The sequence below is a fragment of the Oppia nitens genome, unplaced genomic scaffold (assembly GCF_028296485.1).
Source record: "Oppia nitens isolate AA-2021 unplaced genomic scaffold, nextdenovo-longstitch-racon4-pilon3 scaffold9_pilon_pilon_pilon, whole genome shotgun sequence".
NCBI classification, from domain to species: domain Eukaryota; kingdom Metazoa; phylum Arthropoda; class Arachnida; order Sarcoptiformes; family Oppiidae; genus Oppia; species Oppia nitens.
Window position 1 is genome coordinate 575,253 of NW_026533253.1, and position 19,894 is coordinate 595,146.

A 19,894-nucleotide genomic window follows, 5' to 3' on the forward strand; every position below is an offset into this window, starting at 1 on the left:
ATGGGTTTTTTTAATGAGAGTAACACCAAAATTAATGGTCATTAATGTATTTACTAATAATTAAATTAACAACTCTTATGGCATATAAATTATATGCAATATAATAATAATATACTGTACAGTAATTTAAGTTTATATTAATGTTAATTAAAGTTTCTCTATTTTATTATTTTTCAAATTACTAAATGCGAAATAACATATATATATATATATATATATATATTTATAAGTTTAGTTTTTTTTAATATTATAAGCTAAAAATTATTATTATTATAACTATACAGTTAATTTAACTATAAGTGTAAAATAACAATGAAATCAATATTTTTTAATAAAGGTTTTATTATTATATTTTGATTGGTTTGTGTTGAGATATATATATACACTATATACAGTATATATAGTATAGTTATTTATTTATAAAACTAATAAATTGAATCTTAAAATCAATTTTTGTTGTCTTTTATTACAAGAGTTTTATTTGTTATCAGTCATCATAACTCACACTTTATATATATATGTTATGACTGGTTATTATTATTTTTTTCATACAATATCTTTATGTTTAAATAAATTTAGACATATTTTATCATTGGATTTATTTATTCTAAAACAACGTCTTATAATATAAATAAAAATATATATTACAATGCATTTATATTATATATAAATGCTTTCAAATCATATATATATATATATATATATATATATATATATATATATATATATATATATATATAAAACTTAGACTTTATAACATTTATATTGTATTATATACACAAACATAGAAATATATATAATATATATATTAAAATGCAAATTCACTTTATTTCCCTAAATCTACACGAAATTCAATCATTTTTGAATATAAAAATGTATTTTATTTTTATTTTTCATTTTGTTGTTGAGTTTTCATCAATTATTTTTAGATTTTTCTTTATATTTATTTTTTTGTTTAGTATACACTTGTTTAAATAAAAATATATAAACATTATGTATTTTATTTTACTGTATATTACATATGAACTGAAACAATAACTTTATTTTTATTATTATTATTATTTTGTCTAACATTTATTATTATTATTGCTGTGTTATAACATTATTACAATATTAATATTGATTTTTTTTGTCTGTGTGGCTATATTATATAGTATACCTAAATAACAAATTGTAACTAAATAATTATTAATCTTAATATAACAATCATTTATTAATATTAATATATACAGTATATATATATATTCTGTTATATAAAATATAATAATAATGATTATATAAGGCATAAACAATAATACTATGTATTTATAATTATAAGTTATAACAATATAAACATATATCTATTTTATCAAATATATTTATCTATTAATTTATTATTTAAATATTTACAATAATATTGATTTTAATAAAAATATTTTGGCTATTTATAATTTGCAAATTTATTAATACGTATCGATTAATTAATTATTAATATTAATGATTCATTGAATTAACGTCATAGAAATTTGTTTTCCCATACAACTTAAATACATAAATAAACTAGTTCAATTATTTTAATCGAAATAAATACATTACTAGTTTTTATTTTTTTAAAAATTAGATAAAAACAATAAATTATATAAAATAAATTTAAGTACAGTACATAATTTGACAAAATTTATTTAAACAAATTGCCAAAAATAACTATTATAACAACTATTATATATATATACTGTATATATATAAAAATCTTTTTTATTATTACGAAATTCAATACAATTTTATTTTAAGGAAAAATAATCTTAAGAATTGAATTTTTTTATTATTATACTTTTTTTGACATAAAACTTGAACTAACTTTTTATTAATACTGTTTTTTTTCAAAAACATAGACATAAAAAATATAATATTGTTTATACAGTATATTGTTGTAAATATCAATTTATTGAAAAAAATATTTATTGATTACTCATCAAAATGTTGTTTAAAACATATCAAATCAGTGTATAGTTTCATTTAATATGCAGATTTTTCAATTTATTGTTTATTATTTTTGTACAAAACGATAATAAATGGACAACAAGTGTAACTGATGTTTAATAATGTCATATTATTTATTAAAAATTTAAAAGAGATTTATTTTTGTTTGTTTGTTTGTTTGAAATGTATTATATACGGTATATTATATATTATATACAGTGTACTGTATATATTTAATATTAAATATGCCATTTCTAGCATTAAAATCTACGTAAATAATTTAAAATAATGATTTTTCAAACACACAGACAGTTTATTAATCATTTGATACATAATTTTTTGAAAACAGTTTTAAATATAATAAATTAACATTTAATATATTAAATACAGTATAGTAGTAGTAATAATAATAATACTGTCAACTATTAAACAAAAATTTTTATTATTTGATAACTTGTGTATATATAACACACACTTGTGTATAAATTCACAAAAATTTTAATGCAATAGGTAAATCTCAAATGGGATTATTTAAAATTGTAACAACAAAAATGATATATAAATATCAGATATATATAAAAGTGACATTAAAGGAGAGAAAGAAAGAAAGAGAGAGAGAGAGAGAGAGAGAGAGAATTGTCTAAAAATCGATTGTCTCTCCATTTCAGTTGGTTTTTGTTCTCCACTAAAATTCTTCTAAACAGTACTTAACCTACAGTTCCTCTATATTGTTGTTTTCGACTTTCCCCAAGTGATTTACACACACATACATACAGTACATACACATAGACACACACACACACAGAATATCAGTATAGTATTATTCTTGTGTTTGCAATATATTCTGTATTTATGCATACGTTTTAGCACACAGTTTATCATTGATTTCTTTTAGCCTATCATTTCTCACAGCACATACACACATACATATATATATATATCGTTATATATATACACTACTAGTTTCTACCCAAAAAAAATAAACTGATATACCATTTATTTTGAATGACTGAACCATTTGTGATGATATATATATGTTTTGCGACTTACATGCCCTGACATACTTGACTTTGATAATCAACTTTTCTGCTGACTTTTGGGAGTCTTAAAACCAAACGTGTAAACCAACATTGAAGTCATATCAACCAGTTTTTTATAAGTTTATATTGTACTGCACTATAAACTACAGTATTATTGTATACTATTATTTAAAACAATATTATTATTATTATTATTATTAGTAGTAGTAGTAGTAGTAGTAGTAGTAGTAGTATACTATTATTATTATTTTTTAAAAAAATTGTGATTTATGTTTTTATTACAATCTCATTATTAATTAATATATAAATCATTTTATATTCAATTATCAGTGAAGAGAATAAATATAATATCCATTAATAAACATTTAGGTTAATTGCATTTTTTAGAAATAATAAACTTTATTAACGCAAAATTATAAAACGCTTTTTAAATTATTAATAGTTATTAAACTATATATAATTCATTCATTCATTAATATTGTTTTAAAGAGTTTGTAAAAATTGATAGTCATGAATATGTGTGTATTTTTTATAAAAAAAAATTGTATTTTTATTTATTTATTTCTCCAGTAAATTAATGTAAAATTTATTACTCTTTTATTGAAAAAAGCAATTTCCAATTAAAAATAATGTTCACTAAAAAACACACTCACATTAAATACACGAAAAAAAACTGTTTATATAAACGAGTTTATGAGTCTCTCGTTGATTATATGCTTATAATTCATTAATTTTATGAAAAAAATCAAACTAAAAGTATACTACAGTATAGAGTATAATATATATTCATGTGATTATTATTAAAAATAAAATTCAATATATTTTTATATGACGCATAACCAGTATATATATAGTATATATTTAAAATATCATATTTTGTAATAAGTATATTATATATAAATATATATTTATATATACTGTATATTATAATAAATGTATAAAAAATAAATATTTGATGAGCTTATTTAAGCATTAAATATGTTAGTTTTATTATAATCCTTGAAATAATTTTATATTTCATCTTAACTTTTTATTTTTTTATAAAAATTTAAAACAACATTATATTATAAGTATATATTTGTGTAAAATTTATTGGAAAATATATAAATTAAAAAACTCTAATACTTTTACATATGAGATTAATTTATTATTATTATTATTATTATTATTATTATTATTATTATTATATAATGAGTAGTCTATAAAATGTATTTTACATTTGCCCATCAAAATGATAGAAATGCTTAATATATTTAATTATTTATATATATATATATAGCATATGCCAGTAATTTTGAATAAAAATTCAGAGAAAATTATTTGACAGATAATTATCGGATTGCATACAAATATTTAGACTGCATTTCTATCTAATAATATAAATGAATCATTTGTTTGGCTTTTTAATATTATATAAATTATATATATATCTTTGCATATCATTATAATGTACAGTACTTTAAGTTGATAGTTTGCAAATTGGGAGTTAAATGACTTTTGATATAATTAGCAGAATTTTATTTAATTACATTTTTTAAATAAAACACATTTTTACTCTTTTATGTAATCATATTTTTACTGTACAAATGTACTGTATTAGCAAAAATAATAAACTATTACCACTACTAGTAGTAGTGGTGGTATTATCTACTGTTTATTACCAGATATCAAATTTGAAAAACTATATAAAACACTCATCATTCAAAAATGATTAAAAATTTTATGACAATTTAGTTTATTAAATAACTATTAAGTGTGTTTGTATGTATGCATATGTGTGTGTGTATATATGCTTTACAGATTATATATTTTATTACAAATTTGAAACATAGCATAATTTGCAAAATTTTCTAATTTTGTAGACAAAACTTGTTTATATATATTTAATCAATAATTTTTAGGATTTAATTTAATTAATTTTCCCATGTGGATTATATGTATACATAAATATATAATACCAGGATATCTATCTATTTATATTTATATATATATATCTAGGAAACCATTCAATACAGTATATAATATAAATGCTGATATTGCATAAAACAAATATTTGTCAAATAACTACAATTTTTTTTAATTTAACTATTATTTGGATAAAATTCAACAAAATTTTGTATTCCAACAATACTATAGAATATATATATATTCTTTTATATAAGAATATTCTTTATATGCTAAAATTATGTCAAAATATTTTTAAAATATTATTTGAATTCATTATTTAAATTAAATATTATATTAGATAATTTTATATTATTATTATTTTTTTTTTAAAAAGTATATTTCAATTACACATCTCTTAGAAACTAATTTATATTATTTAATAGTTTATATATACTGTATATATAATGATATATATATAGAAATATATAGACAGTATTGTAATAAAGCACTAATAATATATCAATATGTTTTAACAATGATATACAGTATGTTTGACAAATTGAATCCCATTTAATATTGTTGTTGTTGTTGTTGTCCATTTCACATGTGTGCTGGTTATCTTTAAGTAAAAACATTGGGCACAGGGCTATCAAATTGACGTCTAACAAAACACATAACTATTTATTTTCAACTCATATAACAATCATTTTTATTTTCATTTTTTCTCTCTTCATTTCTAAGTGTGCTGTCGATCAATGTGTTTGTTTGACTTTAGCTTATATTATATAATATATAAATTATATTATAAGTTATTATTAAATCGATAGATTTAATATATTATATTTTTAACACAATTTTAAACTAAATATTTAATGTTATATTGTATATAATTTATTTCAGTATAGAATTTAATTGTATTTTTTTGTTTTGTATATTTCATATCCATTACACAAAAAGTAATCTCATATTTTAGAGTGTAATTCGCTATTTTGAAATTCGTTATAAATTATATACATTTTTTGGTTGTTTTTGTTTTTTATCTATTTTTAAAAAGTCAAACGTTTATATATTGAATATATAGTATATATAGTAATTAGTTTTTTGTATTTATTTATTATTGAATGAATGTAACATTTATCAAAAGTTCAGTTTTATTTTGCCTTTAAATGTTTTCTCTCTCGTCTTTTAAAATTGAAATAAAATACTTTGAATTCAATTATAAATTTTTCTTTACATTTTTACTCATTATATATATATAATATTATATTAGTTGATATATGGCTTCTAAGTTATGTTTTAAAAGACGGCAATCAATATTAGGATTTTGTTTTTGTTCAAACAAAATGAATGTTTGCTTATTTAGCATATTATTAGTACAATATATATATATATACTTTATATATATATATACTATATATTATAGTGATGTTTAAATATTGTATATATATTATAAATGCATAGTATTTTTATTTTTTAATTATATCTAAAAAAACTAATAATCGTTTTTCTATAGGGACTTAGCTTTTCAATGTGAACACACCTTAAACTTAATATCTAATAATTTTTTGTTGTTTGTATCTAAACTTATCCACAAATTTTCAAATATTCTTATTCAATGTGTGCCAAAAAAAATTGTGTTAGCCTTAAAATTACATCTCTATTATAATCAATACTACTATTTTTTTACTGTTTTATTACTTTAATTTTGTTGAGTGAAACTATGATTTTTTTCATATATATATCTATTTTTTACTTTTTGCTATTAATACTTGAGATTATTTTTTTGTGGCCAAACCCAATGGGTGCACAAAATGTTTAACACTAAAACACTTGCAATTTTCACAACACAATGTACAAGAAATACATTATATTTGATATCTAAAGTGTAACAATAATTTTTAGTTCAATTCAAACAAACAAAAAACCATTTGAACTCTCTGTCTCTCTGTCTCTGTCTCTCTCTCTCTCTCTCTCTCTCTCTCTCTCTCTCTCTCTCTSTCTCTCTCTCTCTCTCTCTCTCTCTCTCTGTTTTATATTACAGTACACACACACATACATAGTATATATTTTAATAGAAATATACAGTACTTTTTTCAGAGTAATACTCTATTTTTATATTATTTTTATTTTGTGTCCGTAAGTGTTAAGAGAGATAGAGAAGGGAAAGAAAAAATCGTAAAATCTTTTTTTGTAAAACATTTTTTTCTTCTTTCGTTGAGATTTTCATTTCCAATGGTTTCTGGGAAACGACAAATCAAAGATAGATAGAGAGAGAGAGAAAAAAAATTTAAAATTAAATCAAATATCAAACTCACTTAGGAGTGACTGTGTATATATGTGTGTATGTATGTGTGTATGTGTGTGTGACTGTATGTATGTGTGTGTGTGTGTGTGTGTGTGTGTGTGTGTGTGTGTGTGTGTGTGTGTGTGTGTGTGTGTGTGTGTGTGTGTGTGTGTGAGTGAGTATGTGTGTGTGTGTGTGTGTGTGTGTGTCATGAATTGCAACAACAAAATTGTTACAATCGGCGAGTATTAAGTTGACAAACACACTGTATATATCAATATATGATAGTAGACTACATCTCACTGAACGACCAATGAATATATTAGTGGTATTTTGAGATTTTGTTGCCGACGATCACAGAGTCAATACAAACGTCACATTTAATATATTTAAATATTTATTTTTTTTTTGAAAATTAAATAAATAAATTTTCATCAAAAAAATATTCCCAACATTTTAGTAGTACTATTATACTATATATAAGTATACGTATTAAACTTTTATTTATACGTATTAAATTAAAAAACAATAATACCAATTGCAAAATGTTAGTAATATATATATATATACAGTATATATATATATATATATATATATATATATAGAGAGAGAGAGAGAGTTAATAATCTGATTTAATGACATTAATAGTTTTGTCATTTATTGTATGTTATATTAATTGAAACTATAGAGTAAATCAATGATGAAGTTTGATAGCTATTGATAATTACTTGTTTTTTATAGTTGTCTTTAAAAGTCTCGCCTCTTCATAGACATCATTGACATTAAACACTTTAATTACAGTATTAAATGTTAAGTTAAAACACATACACAAGTGATGACATCATATACAGTACTGACACAACAATAGTTTGCACACAAAATTGTTATTAATGTCTATCATTAAATGATATGGTAATTAGTGATTATAAAAATAGTGCAATCAAATCATGAATATCATGTTTCGGGAAATATATTATATATATTATATAAATTTTGTTATTTTTTCATTTTTATAAATTGTGATAAACTAAGTTATATGATATTATTATTTGTTAAGATCGTATATATATATATATATAAAGTGAGACAATCAATGACAGCCATCGATGGTGTGTATATTGATTGTCGCACCACTGAAGATGACAGTTCAATGTAAATAGACATTACTGTACCGGTATGTGTTGGTAAATAAGGTTATGCTTTTTAAGTGTATGTGTCATTGAGTTTTATCTGAAAGCATCACTCAGAAGTAGGTCCAGGAGCCCAGTGATTGCCATGTCTTTCCTGTCATTTCATTATCTTTACTGTATATTTAGTCGACTTAATTACAATGACTTTTATTTTCTTATAATATTATATATTATTATTATTATCATCATTATTATTAGTATATGTTTGAAGTAGACTCTACAATACTATACATTGGCCTACAATTTAGTGTTCAATTTTGATGATAATATAAAACTTAATGAAAGAAAGACAAAAAAACTATAATAATAATAATAATAATATTATGTAATGAAATAATTTATTGAATCGATTTTTAGCTGATATTATTCTGTGTGTACTATATATATATGTTGTTTGCCTATAGTTTTGAGTAGTCTTTCGACATTAAAATGTTTGTTAATTAAAGACACTTAAACCCCAATGTTTTCTGTGTACACAATCATTGTTAGGATCTCTCTCTCTCTCTCTCTCTCTCTCTCTCTCTCTCTCTCTGTTTTAAAACTTAAATTTATATATAAATTGTTTTCCACTTTAGGCTAACAATTAATTAGATTTACTCAATGCTCTCTCTCTCTCTCTCTCTCTCTCTCTCTCTCTCTCTCTCTCTCTCTCTCTTTCACTCATTTACAATTGCATTTAAACGCTTGTCAAGCAATTCATCACTAAATATATATAAACTGAAAATTATATTTAATTTTCTGTGGGATTGAAATTATATTTAATTTGCAATTTTATTTCTAAATACTGTACAACTCGAGTGACTAATACTATTGTGTGTGTGTTTTATATGCAATACTGTTAATGTATTAATCGATTTTTGCTCAAACAAACAAACAAAAAAATCAAATCCTTAAACATAAACTTAACAATTAGATGACTGTGTAAACTAATAAAAGATTTTATTTTATAAAATAATAATTTAACGTAAACTTTCTTAAAACTGTTTTGCCATTTATTGATAAAATTGAAAACTTAAAAATTATTTGTTTTATATACAGTATATTATATCTATTCATATATCTCTTTAAAAAAGTTATGTTAATTTATTTTTTTTGTACTCATAATTTCACTGTTCAAATCACATTTTGTATTATACATACAGTACTGTATGATATGATATTATATATTTAATAAATAGGCTATCATTCAATGAAATTAATGTAGCGTTAAAATGCTTTTTAAAAATAATAGCAAATACTATAGTAGTAGTATTAGTCGTCTACTGTTTTATTATTATTATTACAGTATTATAGTAGTGATAACCAGAGATTTATTTTAGTGTATTTACTTTATTATACAATATATAATTTTTTTGTATTAATAATTTATTATTTATTTACTGTATTTACAGGCATTGGCAGCAAATATCGACACCGGACTCAGTCATTTCCAACCAATGGTGGCAATACTCTGTGGACACGGACAGTATCACAACCAATACCTGGATGAAAATAAGCGCTGGGTATCAGATCCCGATCCCAAAGCTGTCTGTACTAAAGATAAACTTGAAATATTGGAATACTGTCGAAAGGTATGCACACTATTCATCATTTATATATCATTTATAACTTATGTAATAATAGTATTATTATTATTATTATTATAGTAATAATACAGTAATAATAATAATAATGATAACAATACTGTATAATATATATAATTTAATTATTAACTTATTATTTACAACTGTTTACAAGTCTCACTCTTTCTCTCTCTTAATGTCTTAGTTTATTAATACCCTTTACATTAGTAGACAATGTCATTAAATAATTATTAAGCTTTTTATTATTGAGTACTGAGAGAGTTAGTTTGAGAGAGAGAGAGAGAGAGAGAGAGAGAGAGGAGAGCGATAGATAGGTGCTTACTATTACTCAATCAATTAATCCTTTAACAAGAAACTGATTAAAACTACTGATAGTAACTATGGCTTAAATGTAAAACTCTTTATACTTATATATATTCAGTAATATTATTATATGAATCGATTGACTCTTAAATTGCAAACTAGTCTTCATTTAGTGGAAAAACAGCGTAAAAGTCGTTAAATTTGATAACTCAGTCCATTCTTAAGCTTAGTATTAAACTATGATATTTTGATGTAAATATACAGTATATGTATGCAAACACACCATTTGGTTTCATAAAAAAGTTTACAAAACAGGACTAATAAAAATAAGGAAAAAGTAAAAAAAGTAATATTGTTTTTATTGTATATACCGGTTATATTAACATGAAATATAGTAACCAAATTATTATTATTATATTAATATATAATAATAACTAATATATTAATAAACCGATCACTTATTTACTATATTTTTCTATAGTTTTTATTCATACAATATTATACCATATAATGATATAAACTTTATGATAATAATGATAAAAGCCCACCATTTTTAGCTCTTTTACTATTATTTTATTTTACATTAATTATTATTTATACATATGTACATAATACAGTACTTCAGATTATTATAGTTATATATATATATATAGTATAAATGATATTTATAATATCTTGTTGTGTAGTGATATTGCATGTATGCATAACTTTCAACAACAACAAAAAATATGAACGTTATCAACCAAACACGACAATAGGTTGGACAGACACACACACACATACATAAACATATATACATACATACATAAGCGCGCAAACACACACACAAACACATACACATTTAAAAAAATATAGTCGAATATCGATCTCCAGAATATTCTGTATATATATATATATTGAATGGTAAAGCATTGGAGTGTTTCGATGCATATCTTTTTCCAATGCTATACACAACTCTGGGCGTCGACTCATGAAATACATGTGTAGATATATTTGTATATATATCTACCATTGTTTTGTTATATATATATATATATATATATATAGAGATAGTTATTATCATATATTAAAATATATATTCAATTTATTGTATTTGTATATATACTTTATATACGTTTATTATAATATATTAAATATATATATATTGTATATATAGACTGATAGACAATTTGGTTCAACGAAGTGCACAAATAAAATGGTTAAACAATAATAGTAATCTTGAATTTCTTGAGTTAAGAGTTAATAATCAACTCCTAAATCCTCTGCCAAAACCAAAAATGATTGCAAATTTTGCATCGATTTTCTAAAAATACTGTGTTGTTTGACATACAATGAGAATACCTGACATACCATACCATTCCTCTCTTTCAGTCAGTTATAAGATTTTTTTTTATTTTCTCGCCATTTATTTTTTTCACTTATATTATATTAATATAATGATAATAATCATAATAATTTATGAATATTAATGTTTAGTTATTAATTTTCTTACTTTTTATATATTAATATATATATATATATATAATAGCTTATAAACTCGTAGATTCATATATACATTATATATATATATATATTTGCAAAATGGCCATTATTTATGCTAACAAAATGAAAATGTTAAATAAAAATAAAAATTCTGCTCTCAAAACCAATAATTTAATAATATAATATATATCAAAATTTATGTAACAGTATTATAGTTTTATTACTATTATTAATAATACTGTGATATACTTTTTAAACATTTGTTTTCTTTAAGATAGATAAGGATTGAGATACACCAACAAAATTTTATGCATAACTAAACTGTAATAGCTAATATTAAATATCGAGTTTTTAATAATAATAATAATATTTTTAAATAATGATATAAAATTTTGAATAAAATTTATATTCATAATTATATTTTTATTTTATTTTTTAAATTTAATATGAATTTAACTCTTTTTTATGTTTAATGTGTGTATGTGTGTTGTGTCTCAAAAATATTTATGCAAAATATATATACAATATTTCAAATAAAAAATTTTTGTTGTAATTTCAAACATGAGAGCACTTTAGTTAAGAGAGACGATACAGTAGTATAATACGAAATTTTTAATGAGGTTTAAAACAGTAATTAATGTATTACTATAGAGAATATTATAATTTATATATAAAGAGAAAGTGAATTATACACACAATGAATACAAAAATGCAATTGAAATGTATATTTATATTTAGAGAAAAGAAAAGAGATTTTTAATGTGTTTGAAGAGTAGAATCACTGTTTCAAAAATTGTTGCAATTAATTAAAACTGTTCGTCGATTGTTGAGATGTGACTATTTAAACAATAGATTTATATATATATATATATACAGTATATACTCATTATGCACTTATATAGTGAATATAGATAGTAATTGGACAATAAAATTGGAGTCAAACATTGCTATCTTGATAACAACAAAAAGTAGGAAATCAATCGATAAAAACAATTTCCAAATAATAGGCAAAAATAGAGAGAGAGAGAGAGAGAGAGAGAGAGAGAGAGAGAGAGAGAGAGAGAGAGAACTGACTATTTCTAGTGGACGGCTAGCTCACGGAGCTGTACATACAGTTTTAGGGCAACATCTGTACTACTATAGTGTTTGTGTGTATGCTATGAATAATAATAATAATAAAATTGCTTTCAAATTAATCGTTTCTCATTCACTGCTCGTATACTTCTTTACAATTGGTGTGGTATTCACTACAAGAATATTCTTGATATCTACTGAATAGAGATGAAACATAATATTCTTATATATATTCAATATATGATATATATATTCTTGTTATAAATAGTATATAACAATCATTGCAATCGATTAATATATATATATATATATATATATATATATGAGCCATATATATATGTGTTTTTGGCCACAATTAATGAAGTATTGAACCATATTATAGCTGGTATGCCATACGACACATAAAAATACAGTATACATATCAAAGCACATACACACAAATGTTTACCACATTTTATTTGACAAATAATTTGATCGCATAAATGATTATTAGTTCACATAACAACAACAACAACAAAAATAATAAGTTGTATAGTTTTAATGTATATATATTTTTTCAGATACTCACAGTGTATTTTGATATACACTATATAAATATATTCAAATCAATACATATTTGCATCTGTTGTTTGAAAAAATATTTATTACTTTTTTCTTACTTTTATCTTTAGCACAGAATTTTAAAATATGTATATACAGTATAATATATATATATTTATATGACTACTATTTATATAATAATAATAAGATTTTCCGAAAACTTTACTCTTAAAAGATGAGAGAGAAAACAGAAAGCACTCTTAACTTATATGCAAAAAATATAAATAACTAATACTAGACACACAATGCATTGGCACTGGCATTGCATAGCCCTAAGGCTTCTCATATAATATATATATACCGGTATATATAACTAGAATTACTAATAAATAGTGAATGAATTGTATGCCAAATGAATCCTCGTTAAACTTCTCGGAGCTAAATATAGACAATATATATATAGTTAATATATCACAACATATAGGAGCTATCAATTTAAATATATTTAGCTTATAGTTTTTTGTGCATATTTAGCTTAGTGTATAAATTATATTTCCCCTACTATTGAGAGAGAGAGAGAGAGAGAGAGAGAGAGAGAGAGAGAGAGAGAGAGAGAGAGAGAGAGAGGAAAAACAATTTATAACTATATAAAGTGTAGTAAACCTTTTTAATTTTGTTGACTACTGGAGTGCTCCGGCAATGTTTGCTTATTTTTTAAATTTTATTATATTTTGTTAGACATAGGGATATGCATTCATTAGACTTCATTTAGATTGCATAATATATAGCCAACAAACAAAAAACTCAGACGACATACAAACAACATTAACAAAAAAAATTGTTAAAATATTTTAAATAATTAAGGCTTTTGATCGTAAATTTTGAATTTAGATGACAATACACACACACATACTGTACATACAAATACATACACACATCACTATATGAAGTAATTGTTTTTTGTGTGCAATAAAAACTCAGCAAAACATGTAAATTAAGTTAAAATAAAAGTACATTTACCAGTGGATGTGCTGTCAGTTAGTTAAGTTATAGTCAGCACATTATGTGGTAAACAACATTCAAACTACTGTTTTTTGTTGTTAATAATATAAATTTATATTATCAATATTATACTGTTTATACTATACTTAACAATAGTTAACAAAATATATTTTTATATAATATAATCAACAACAACAACAAAATGTTTGTTTTATAAGAGATGGTATATAACCCATCCATAGCGTCCATACCATTCATTTAGTTATCTCTTATCACGTCTTAATGGTTTATTTTTTTAATAAATAAATGATAAGATAATTATTTGCATGACTTTTGACACAACAACTACAACAACAATAAAACATGCCTTTAATCAGATACCTAACTACTATACCTTACTGTATGTGTTATGTATGTGTATCTCTCAGTTACAAAACAACTAATCAAAAAAATCTTTTCACTACTAAACACTTCAAAAGCTTTTTCTCTCAACTTTTTTACGACTAATTCAATGAAATTAAATTATTTCTCTTTCATCTGTTTTCTCTCTTTTTATATGTTTTTTTCTATCAATAAAATTACTCTTTTAAGAGCTAAACATCTGTTGCCAACGTTTGCCAGCAATGTCTTAGACATACATGTCTTCAAATAAGTATTAAAAAAATACTAAAACGTTAAGAAAATTGCAAATTAATTAAATTCAAATAAGCCGTCAATTAATTCAATTTTCAATTTACCAGTAGTTTGTTTGTGATTTTATATATAACTTATATAATATATTACTTGATTAATGAATTATACAGTATTACTATTATTATATATTTTTTTAATGATTAATTGATTTTTTTCTGTTTCATAAAACAATTATATTTATATATATAATTATTTTATTTTAATTAAATTGTATTATAAAAATTATATTAATAGTATAAAATTATATCAGGAAGAAATTATTTAATAAAATATTGACAACAAAAAAAACTATATATAATATGATTTTTAATATGATTTTTATCTTATTTATTTTGTGTATATTTTGTTATATATATATACAGTAATTAGTACTAAATATAATGCTATAAAAAAGATATAAAAATTGATAAAAATCAGCCAAATCTTGCTTTTTATGACATAAATCAGGCTTTAATTTAGTTTAGTTTATTGACTAATTTATATGTGTTTTTATTTCTGTATACTTCAAAACAGATCTTAATTTTCATTTATGGCTTAAAGCCTTTTAGTTGTCTTAATTTTCTTCTTCTTTTTTTTATTTTATTTTATGTCTTCTAATGTTTTGTATCTTTAAATCCTTTATATATATGGCTTTTCCTCATCATCTTATATATGCTAACTATTTTTTGGCTCAGGATTTAAATCAATGGGCACTCAGTATTATAAATCTTATAAAAAAGACATGTATGTCTTTATAACCCCCCGACAAAAAAAAGTAAAATAAAAACCATACCATTCCTCTGACATATTAACCAAAAATAACAACCAAAAACCTAAAGAGACAAATAGATAGAGAAATAAGACATAAATCTTATTATTTTCTTAGTTTATAAGCATTAAAACCCAAGTTTTATTTAGAGATATACCGGTATATACTCTACATATATATTTATATACAGTATATAAAGGTTTTTTTGATGGTTATATCAATTGATATTTTACTGTATATTACTAACTAAATTATAGTATGAATCATAAACTAAAAATAAAAATATTTATTAGATGTATTATTTTTTTTAAAAAAAAACTAATAAATTTGTGTTTTTTTCACTAAATTTTTAATTAATAGGTTTATCCTAAAGAGGATGTCAGAAACATTGTCGAGTCCAACAAATACTATAAAATAAACAATTGGTGTAAATTAGGACAAAAGAAATGCCGAACCAAACACTGGATCAAACCGTACCGGTGTCTGGAGGGTCCGTTCCAAAGTGATGCCCTACTGGTGCCCGAACACTGTCTGTTCGATCACATCCACAACCAGAGTGTTTGCCAGAGTTCTGATTACTGGAACCGGACGGCGACTACCAGTTGCGACAAACGGACAATGAAATTGCAAAGCTTTGCAATGCTGTTGCCGTGCGGTGTCGGCATCTTTTCGGGCGTCGAATTTGTCTGCTGTCCGACACCTAAGACAAACGGTCAGCACAGGCAAAGTGGTGGTGTAGCCAAAGATCTTAAGGATAACATCATCGATGATAACAAATATAAGCTTAAAGAGAGTACCACCGATTCGGATGAAGACGATGACAGTGATGATGAAGACGATGATGACTATTATGACGATGATTATGATGAAGACGATGATGTAAAGAGCGGCAGCAGTAGCAGCACAACAACAACTACAACCACGACTACGACCACCACTACCACAACAACTGAACGTCCGGTTGACTATTATTTAAGTCATTTTGATTCGCAGAAAGAGCACGACTCGTTCAAATCGGCACAGAAGTCATTGGAGGACAATCATCGACAGAAAGTTACTAAAGTTAGTATCGATTTTATTATTATTATTATTATTATTATTATTATTATTATTATGTGAGACAACAAACCAAACCTAAAAGGATTGACGATTTTTTTTTCTTTGATAACAAATGGTGTCATAAATTTCATATCAAGTCTTCTTCCTCTACTTAGTCTTTGACTTGAAATTTCCATATTTGTTATCTCACTCTTCACTTATATATATATATATATATATATATATGATAGATATTAGTGGATCTGATTCTTACTTTGTGTTTACTTTTATTATGTTTTTTCTTCATTTTTATTCACAAAAAATGGTAATTTTTTTCTGATTTTTTTCTCTCTATCATCCGTCACACTTAATAGGTTATGAAGGAGTGGAGTGAACTCGAAGAACATTATCAAGAGATGCGTCTGAAAGACCCGAAAGGCGCCGAAGACTTCAAGAAGAAGATGACCGGACGCTTCCAGAAGACAGTGGAAGCACTGGAAGAAGAGGGTTCGGCTGAAAAGCGACAGCTGATCTCAATGCATCAGCAAAGAGTGATGACAATTATCAATTTGAGAAAGAAGTCGGCAATGGATTGCTATACGCAGAGCTTGGATCAGACGCCACCGAAAACCAAACGCATCGAAAAGTGTTTGGAAAAACTTCTTCGGGCTCTCGAAAAGGACAGAACCCATACACTCCATCATTTCAGACATCTGCTGAACTCATACACCAAACAGGCGCTCAAAGATAAGGACGCCATGTTAGACCATTTGGACGATCTGATTCGTATGGCCAACCAGTCTATACAGATGTTAGACCGGGTGCCGAATGTTGCCGAAAAACTCAAGCACCGGATGGTTGCGTTTTGGCATAATCTGAGAGGTGTTCCGTACGACGAAAAGATAACCCGCGATTCGGAACTGGCTATTATGGACAGGTATGAGGAAGAAGTGGCACAGAAACAACAGGAAAGAGAACGACAGAAAATGTTAGCCGAACAACGAAAACAAGAGTTGGAAGAATTACAAGACGAGAAGCGACGGGTAGAGGCCAACCAAAAGAGCGGTAAATTGGAACAGGAGTTCGATCCCGAGTCCATGGAGGATGAACGCACCGGTACCAGCAATGAGGACGGTCAGGCCGAAAGCCGACCCCCTGTGGCGCCCACACCTACTCCACAGAGCTCGACACCCATGCGATCGGCGGTAATCATACCGCACGAAGACGAAGAAACCAATGAGGTTCACGACATTGTGCCCACACCTAAACAGTCGTATATACAGAACCAGGCATTCCATCACAACGAGGCTGTATGTCTGCTATCATTTAAGTCATCGTTTATTATACTTAAATATAATCTTTTTTGTTTTCCCGACCCCTCCCGAACCTATACCAGTCCTATTCCGTACGCCGTGAGCCCTACAATCATCGGTTACGATGGAACGGAAGTGTTTACATCACACTGGCCTTTGCCGGCATTGCACTGTTGACGGCCACTATCGTCGGCATTGTATTACTTAAGAAACACACACAAAGGTCGCCGCATAGCCAGGGCTTTGTCGAAGTGGATCAAGCGGTGACACCAGAGGAAAGACATGTGGCCAACATGCAGGTCAATGGATACGAGAACCCGACGTATAAGTACTTCGAGGCCTCACAACAACCACCACAAGTCTAAAGTTATATATACAGTACTACTACTATGCGGGACAGGGAGGGAATGAAAGAGAGAGTTGAATATCAAAATGACTATTATATATATAAGTGATATATATTATTGATTATTATCATTAAGTAATTATTACTATTTTATTTTTAACAACTATTTTTTTGGCATCAAAATGTTTAAAAAAATATGATTGATTTATTAAATCTGTTTCACTCTCATAAACAAACAAACAAAAAAAGTCACAACAATTTTAATTCATACTATATATATATAATTCAAATTCAAAAATAACACACACTTCTCATTAGTAAAACATTTGATTCATTAGAAAAAATTAAACTAATTTTAATATAAAAGATAACAAAAAATTGTTAGTCAAATGCAATAATAATACTAATACTAATAAGTAGTTAATAATATAACTTACGATATTATGTGTAATACTTTTTTCCATATATATAATAATTAGACGACAAAAAAATCAAATCATTTTCTTATTGATAAAAAAATATATAAATACATATTTATTAAATAGCATAACATTTAAAAAAAACTTTTATAAAATAGCATTAAAATTATTTGTTTAAAATTATTAGTATTTCTATCTCTCTCTCTTTTATCACACATACTTAGACTTACCATTGAAACAAATTTTCTCAGACATTAAATTTTAAACAACAACAACAACAACAATAAAAAAACACAGACATCTAAAGTAACATTCATTATATACTAGCTTTTTAATAAAACAACAACAAAAATGATAATAATATTAAAATTATATGATGAATCATTTTTTTAGGTAATTATCATCTCTTAGTATATATATTTAGTAACTATATCTTAAGTATTAAACATTATATATAAGCATAAGCTATCAGTCCTTACAATTTATCAAAGATATAATAGTAATATATATTTTTTACTCGTATTTATCACTTTTTTTCTGAGTATGTTATGAGAGAGATATTTTGTCGGCAGAAAAAATTCCATATATTTTATAATATATTGTTACACAAAATATATATATATATATATAAAAAGTGATCGATTTTTATGACTAAAAAATCCCTTACAAACAAAAAGGTCTGACACACTCACCGACAGGATTTCTCTCTCATAATAATATAAAATATTATTATTATTAAATATATTACTAAATTTTTTTCTTTGGCGATTGTTTGGAGATTCATCATATACTTTATATATATATATATATATATATATATATTCTCATTTGATTATATATATATATATAATATCATACGCTTATGCGCCCATACCATCCATACTAGATATATTAAGCCATCACCAAATACCTGAGCTATAATAATAATGATGTTGTTATCTATGTTGTTGTCGGTAATTATGATATAAAAAAAACTTAATTTACCTCTCAGTC

The 19,894-nt window shown here is 24.2% G+C and overlaps 1 protein-coding gene across 1 annotated transcript in view; it reads left to right on the forward strand.

The window, feature by feature from the left end:
- LOC128964821 (amyloid-beta-like protein) overlaps nt 1-18,634 on the forward strand; it is a 31,207-nt gene extending 12,573 nt beyond the window's left edge. Inside the window, exons 2-5 of the mRNA XM_054311461.1 lie at nt 9,752-9,931; nt 16,146-16,847; nt 17,198-18,133; nt 18,220-18,634. Coding sequence (XP_054167436.1) covers nt 9,752-9,931; nt 16,146-16,847; nt 17,198-18,133; nt 18,220-18,501 — 2,100 coding nt within the window. The 3' untranslated portion in view covers nt 18,502-18,634. The remainder of the gene's footprint in view (nt 1-9,751; nt 9,932-16,145; nt 16,848-17,197; nt 18,134-18,219) is intronic.
- The last annotated feature ends 1,260 nt before the right edge of the window (nt 18,635-19,894 follow it).